This window comes from Anarrhichthys ocellatus, unplaced genomic scaffold, assembly GCF_004355925.1.
Source record: "Anarrhichthys ocellatus isolate YVR2014 unplaced genomic scaffold, GSC_Weel_1.0 scaffold2658, whole genome shotgun sequence".
Taxonomy (NCBI): Eukaryota; Metazoa; Chordata; class Actinopteri; order Perciformes; family Anarhichadidae; genus Anarrhichthys; species Anarrhichthys ocellatus.
Window position 1 is genome coordinate 1 of NW_022282632.1, and position 7,140 is coordinate 7,140.

Genomic DNA, 7,140 nt, shown 5'->3' on the forward strand with positions numbered 1-7,140 from the left:
AACCAAACCAAACAACAGTGTACCGGAGTTCTAGTCTTGTGAATGATTTGGCCAGAGGTGATTTATTATAAAGTCTTATTGCAGTGGGCAGGAATGATCTCCTGTATCTGTCCTTGTGACAGTGGAGCTGGATGAGTCTGTTGGAGAAAGTGCTCCGCTGTCCCTGCAGTAGGTGGTGGAGAGGGTGGTTTGGGTTATCCAATATGGATATGAGTTACTTCGGTGTCTTCCTCTCCACCACCTTTTCCATTGCGTCCAGTTTGCAGCCAATGATGGGCCGGCCTTGCCTTACCTTGAACAGCACTACAGCTCACCGCCCGTGTAACAGTCTGTCTGACCGGTAATTTAGACAAAATCCGGGAGAATTTAGTCCAACCTGCATAGACTCTGTAAAGACTGCAGGACTTTCACAGATGTGTGACGAGTCACACGATGTGAACTTTAGACCACCCGTCGAGGGGACGGACGAAATGTGGTTGAAGTTCAGAACGTTGGTCCCGCCTCCTCCATCATTCGACCAATCAGAAGTCTGAACAGTCTCACCTGTCAGTAGGCTTCTAACAGGTGCCGCAGTTGCAAGAACAAACACCACGTTTTGTAGAAAATCCTAATTTTTTATCCTAATCCGCAGTTTTCTGTCAACGCCCCCTGCTGCTGCTGCTGCCTGCTGCTCTCGTCCACTTTCCAGGCGAGGCGCAGTTCATCTCGAACGAGCCCATTAACAAACTGCGGTGAAGACGGATAGTCAAATAGAACATTCAATATTTCAGTAAAACTGTTTGATGTAAAATAACAAAGTGCAACAAGGTGGAAACTATACGGAGTATATTTTTAAGTTTTAATTATCACCGTAATTTACAAGGTTTATAAGTGTACTCAGTCATTTTATGATTAAGAGCAATGAATACAACAATGAATTTAGCAGCAAACAAGATGATATAACCACCAAGATGTTTGTAACTCAGTTCAGCACTCATAGAAAAATAATCACTTATGTTGTGTTGTTCATTCTGTGAAACATGACATATATTGCACCTCTGTCCATCCTGGGAGAGGAATCCCTCCTCTGTTGCTCTCCATAAGGTTTCTTCCTCTGTTTGTTTGTTTTTTTTTTTGGGGGGGGGGGGGGGGGGGGGGGGTATTCGCACTTTTTCCTGTGCAAATGCGAGGGTCCTGGGACAGAGGATGTTGTATGTGTACAGATTGCAAATGTATGATTTTGGGCTATACAAAATGAATTTAACTGAAAAGTTTGGGGATGATTATTGGTAGTTTCATTCATTTTCAGTTTTCATTTCATTCCAAGATGAAGGAGTTTCCTGTATGGTCCTGGTCCACCCCACAGGCCCCTGACACAAGACAAATACAGAACATTAATAAATTGTGGTTTGATTATTTACTACCAACTATTAACATGCTGTTAATTAACTTTATACATACCGCAGAAGCCCATGCCAATAGAGGTGAGGCATCACATCAGCTTTCATGTAGTACATAAGTCTTCTTTCTTTGGCTTGGTTGAAGGGAAATGTTTCCAGTGGTTGTCCATTGTAGTCAAACTCTGCAAGAATCACTGTGTTGTAGCTTGTAACCAAGGGACACGAGGTGTAGCCATCATACTGTAAACAAGGAGGTTACTGATTATGTATTTGCATCATTTTCTAAATTCAAAGAGATGAATCAAGATTGATGTTTATGTGTCACTTACTATCTTATCTGGCTTCTCATTTTTCCGTACTTTGCTGATGGTTCTGTTCAAGATAGCAGTCTGTGCAGCTGAGAACGATAAAATACATGGTAAACTTTTATAATACATGTGTAAGTTCTCTTTTTTATCACTAAAGATGTGACCCAAATCCATATTATGTTACAAGATGTCAGGGGGCTGGAGCCCTTCCCAGCACACACTGGGCAAGAGGCAGGGAGGGCACACACAGAACAGGCCACCAGCTTATCACTGAGCTGACAGACACTCACATCCAGGTACAATTTAGAGTTTCCAATTCACCTAACAGGCATGTCTATGGACTGTGGGTCCTGTGGAAAAAAGGGAGACCATGCAAACGTAACATCAGCGGCGTATAACAAAATCTGGGGCTTCATACATTCAATGGGCCTTCATCAACGCCTGTACAGAAAGTCCCCAGTAGATTTGAGCCTAAGATTTTCTTGCTGCGAGCCAACAGTGCTAACCACTAAACAAAGACGCTGCCCTGTCAGGCTTTTACCTAATCAAAAGTGTATCCTCTGTGTGGAAGCCACAATGTTGTCAGACTTGGGGTGCATTCGATTCAATTCCTGTAAAATTGGTGTACAACTTCCCTTGAATTGAGAGGCAAAGTAAATTTAGTCTACAGCATTTTTATATTCTAATCAAGAGAAGTCTGTTAAAGCAACATGTCCTAATGTCGGATTAGATAGCAGTTTGATTTTAAAAAGGTGCCAACACTCAGCCACTAGAGGTCTCACTCTCCTCCCTGTTCCATTGCATCCACTTCACAACAAGTGGTTGCCAGTTCTGGCAAGGATGTACAGTATGTGAGAGTGTGCATATAGCACAGCTATGTTGTGCATCCGGGGTTTGACAGGATTGTTATTTACTGAACCGTCAAACTTAGCCATTTATTTGTTTTTTAACTGACAACACAGAGACACCACCCGATACTAATTATACTATTGGCTCACAATCCTTGTTAGAAGCGGCAACCAAATGTCAAATATCTTCTCCAGAGGGGATCATGACTGTCTGCGCCATCCGTCACAGCTATCGATCAATAACTAACTGCTTGGATGTCTGAGGCAGTTGTGTCATTCGGTGTTTATCATCTATTTTTAGATACATTTCATGACACAGATACTTTAAATCCTGACACTTAAAACAGTATATGGGGTACATCCCAAGTCTCTTGACTGCATCCCCGTTTCCCTCACTTGTGTCCTTTCCTTGTGTCTTAGTCCCTCCCACCAGGGATGCATGGCGGAAGCCATGCGAGAAGAGAGGAACGAGGAAATATGTTTTAAGAGATATGAGACGTCCTGTCCTCTGAAGCGTCACGTGAAGAGACGTCTGTTTCTGATGACGGAGGATCAGCTGATCACAGGTGGATCAGCTGTCAGTCAGCTTTAACAGCTGGAGAGACTTTTGATAAGTTTGTCTGTTCACATGATCAATGTACTTAATAATAGTAACTAATAATACTCAATACTAATAAAGACACACAGTAATCATCACTGTAGAGGTGTTTTCTCTCTGTAGCCTGTTACCTCTTTAACAAACTGTGTTCTGTTTATAAGCGTAGGATCGATTTCTACCGACAGAATGCATTTGACTTATTTATGACTTATTTGCTCTGTACGTTTTGAAATTGTGACTGTGGCGTCATTAATTAACCCAGAATATGATTATGGTTGGCATTTACAGTTGGTCAGAAACAACAATTACAAAACATATAACGTGTGTGTTCTACATGTGGGGTGCGGTTTCTTTGGTGTACATTTTCTGTAATATGATTGCATAACCCCGATGACACATAATCCGTTATTACCAAACCCTGGGTGCAATACACTTACTGAGGAAAGAACTCCCTTCAAATTACAGAAAATCCCAAACAGTTAACAATAAATGTAAGTGCATGAACTGTAAGCATCAATAAGAGTGCATTCTAGAGTTGCGTTGGTGCAATGTTGAAAATAATGACACGGAAATCACTTACCGACAGCCGCACCCGTTTTGGATGTGGGCAGGTTGGTACAGTCTCCAATCCCAAACACGTTTGGATATCTCTTATGTTGGAGGTTGTCTTTGTTGACATCCAACCAGCCAGCCTCATCTGCCAGAAGACTGCCTTTAATCACCAAATTGGGTCCCATTGGTGGTGTGACATGAAGCATTTCATACTGATAAAGAAAAACAAAAAAAGGTTCAGTTATTCACAGGAGTCTCTATTTAGGTGCAAAGAGTGAAATAATGCCCAGTGTATTAGGTTGTTCATAACATAAAAGGCACAACAGACAAAACCTTCTTTTAAGGATTTAAAGAGGAAGTAAATAACATGGCACAGAGTGTAACAGGTTGTCCAGTGAACACAGCAGTCATTAATATATATGTAAAAGCTACTGTTGAGGGACAGCAACACAGTTACCTCAAGCACTTTGGTTTCACCTGGTTTGTCAAGATTTTCAAACACAGCTTCTTGCTTATCTGCTCGCACTTCAATCAGGTTTTGCCTCAGGTTCACTTGTAGGTCTCGTTGTTTCACAATGTCCCACAATGAGTCTGCATATTTCTTGATCCCAAAGAGCACAGGCAGCGATGTATTGTATATGACATTGGCTTTTGCCCTTTTTCCTGTCTTGGATAGAAATATAAAAACATCTTCCTTTACTTTGGAGAACCACATTTCAAAATGTACTAAATCATCATTACATTCCGAAATGCAAGTACTTTTCTGAGATAGGCATCCGCTAGGTACATAATCTTCTGTGGAGCTCCAGCACATTTCACAGGAGTATTTGGGAAAGTGAACACAGCGTTGCCCTCTTTGAAGTCCTGCAGTGCTTTCCACGTTTTCTCCACAGTTTGGACCGAGTAGTTTGACCCAATCTTTGGATGTTCAAATCCTTCAGGCAGTCCTTTGATCTACACACAAGAAGAGTGTCAATTTCATGGAATATAATTCTTTAAAGCGAGATTAAATGGACCTTTATTAATCTAGAGGAAAATTCTTCAATAAAGTAATAAACAAAAAGTGTATAAGAGGTTATACTAACACCAGTACAAAATAGAATAGCAAATATAAGATAGATTTAGGCAAATAAGTAAACTACAATAGAAAAGTAATGCATGTGCATTATATTAAGAGAAATATTGGCAATGATATTGGAAAAAATAATAAAAAGTAATATTGCACATGATATGGGAATGAACAAAGCATTACCTCACCTTCTCAAAATGGATTTGTAAACCAAGAGCCACAATCAAATACTCGTAGGTGATCTGCAATGTGAAAGAAAGTCCAAGTAGGGAAAGATGCACATAGATCATAATCATTTCATAATAAATCTACTTCATATACTCAATGTCGAGTCAGTAAATGACACATTATTCAATATGCACACTGTAAGCAAACAGTTCCCTAAAGCAAACATACTTCATTCCCGTCGTCTGTGCGGACAGTATTTGTGTCTGGGTTTATTTCCTGAACTTTCGATTTCACCCACTTCACTCCAGAGGGCATAACACTCGCAGTAGAACGACCTGATGAGGTTAAAGTTTTTGCACCGGCACCAACCAGGGTCCAAATTGGCTGATAGTAGTGCATCTGTAGAAACAGAAAAGCTGTATGACACATTGGGAAAATACTCTTGTTTCTAAAAATGCAAACAGGAATTCACAGCTGGCTGAATGAAAGCCATCACGTTTCATAATCTGTGGTTTGAGTTGTCTCCTAGTGATACACAAAGAGAGGTAAAGCAAATAATAATCATAATCCACCGGATCCTTACCTCACTGGGCTCCACAACTGCCACATTCTCAGCTCCCATCATCCTCTTCATCCTCGCACTCATCGAAATACCCCCAGTTCCTCCTCCGACAACAAGCATTTTATAGTGCAGTTTGGCAGAGGCACGGCTGCTCGTGTGAAAATGAGAGATGGCAATGCCTGTGGAGTGGCACTGCCTCAGACGACACAGTGCAGCCATTCTGTGTGAGAAACAACAAGGCATTGTGGTTGGCAATAAATTCAGTTATACTGTCTCAGACTCAAATGTACAAATCTGTCAACAACCTGCACTTGTGTGATATTTAGATAGGTAGGCTACTTTATTAATCCCACAAGGGGACATTTTTTCGCTACAGCAGTATTTATGGTACAGAAAGCAATAAAAATAACTTTTTAATTATAAAAAGTAATAATAAATATTAAATAGAAAAATGCACAATATACTGTACACATTGAAATAGAATAAAATTAACTAACTAAACAACAGTGCAAAGATTTAACCAAACCAAACAACAGTGTACCGGAGTTCTAGTCTTGTGAATGATTTGGCCAGAGGTGATTTATTATAAAGTCTTATTGCAGTGGGCAGGAATGATCTCCTGTATCTGTCCTTGTGACAGTGGAGCTGGATGAGTCTGTTGGAGAAAGTGCTCCGCTGTCCCTGCAGTAGGTGGTGGAGAGGGTGGTTTGGGTTATCCAATATGGATATGAGTTACTTCGGTGTCTTCCTCTCCACCACCTTTTCCATTGCGTCCAGTTTGCAGCCAATGATGGGCCGGCCTTGCCTTACCTTGAACAGCACTACAGCTCACCGCCCGTGTAACAGTCTGTCTGACCGGTAATTTAGACAAAATCCGGGAGAATTTAGTCCAACCTGCATAGACTCTGTAAAGACTGCAGGACTTTCACAGATGTGTGACGAGTCACACGATGTGAACTTTAGACCACCCGTCGAGGGGACGGACGAAATGTGGTTGAAGTTCAGAACGTTGGTCCCGCCTCCTCCATCATTCGACCAATCAGAAGTCTGAACAGTCTCACCTGTCAGTAGGCTTCTAACAGGTGCCGCAGTTGCAAGAACAAACACCACGTTTTGTAGAAAATCCTAATTTTTTATCCTAATCCGCAGTTTTCTGTCAACGCCCCCTGCTGCTGCTGCTGCCTGCTGCTCTCGTCCACTTTCCAGGCGAGGCGCAGTTCATCTCGAACGAGCCCATTAACAAACTGCGGTGAAGACGGATAGTCAAATAGAACATTCAATATTTCAGTAAAACTGTTTGATGTAAAATAACAAAGTGCAACAAGGTGGAAACTATACGGAGTATATTTTTAAGTTTTAATTATCACCGTAATTTACAAGGTTTATAAGTGTACTCAGTCATTTTATGATTAAGAGCAATGAATACAACAATGAATTTAGCAGCAAACAAGATGATATAACCACCAAGATGTTTGTAACTCAGTTCAGCACTCATAGAAAAATAATCACTTATGTTGTGTTGTTCATTCTGTGAAACATGACATATATTGCACCTCTGTCCATCCTGGGAGAGGAATCCCTCCTCTGTTGCTCTCCATAAGGTTTCTTCCTCTGTTTGTTTGTTTTTTTTTTTGGGGGGGGGGGGGGGGGGGGGGG

The 7,140-nt window shown here is 41.2% G+C and overlaps 1 protein-coding gene across 1 annotated transcript; it reads right to left on the bottom strand.

Moving 5' to 3' along the window:
- Positions 1-820: 820 nt before the first annotated feature.
- On the bottom strand, positions 821-6,334 carry LOC116378473 (sulfide:quinone oxidoreductase, mitochondrial-like). Its single transcript, XM_031840354.1, has 10 exons — positions 6,295-6,334; positions 5,506-5,704; positions 5,151-5,321; positions 4,943-4,996; positions 4,445-4,639; positions 4,143-4,352; positions 3,714-3,897; positions 1,709-1,776; positions 1,441-1,619; positions 821-1,349 (listed from the first exon to the last, which is right to left on the bottom strand). Exons 2-10 carry the CDS (start codon positions 5,701-5,703, stop codon positions 1,292-1,294), a joined length of 1,317 nt encoding a protein of 438 aa, XP_031696214.1. The 5' UTR covers position 5,704; positions 6,295-6,334; the 3' UTR covers positions 821-1,291.
- Positions 6,335-7,140: the final 806 nt, after the last annotated feature.

Excerpts from the sequence above, each read along its gene's own strand:
- LOC116378473 (XM_031840354.1), bottom strand. The coding sequence starts at position 5,703 with ATGGCTGCACTGTGTCGTCTGAGGCAGTGCCACTCCACAGGCATTGCC. Across the intron at positions 1,777-3,713 it reads CAAAACGGGTGCGGCTGTCG|CTGCACAGACTGCTATCTTG; the intron begins GTAAGTGATTTC and ends TATCGTTCTCAG. Across the intron at positions 1,620-1,708 it reads ATGAGAAGCCAGATAAGATA|TATGATGGCTACACCTCGTG; the intron begins GTAAGTGACACA and ends CCTTGTTTACAG.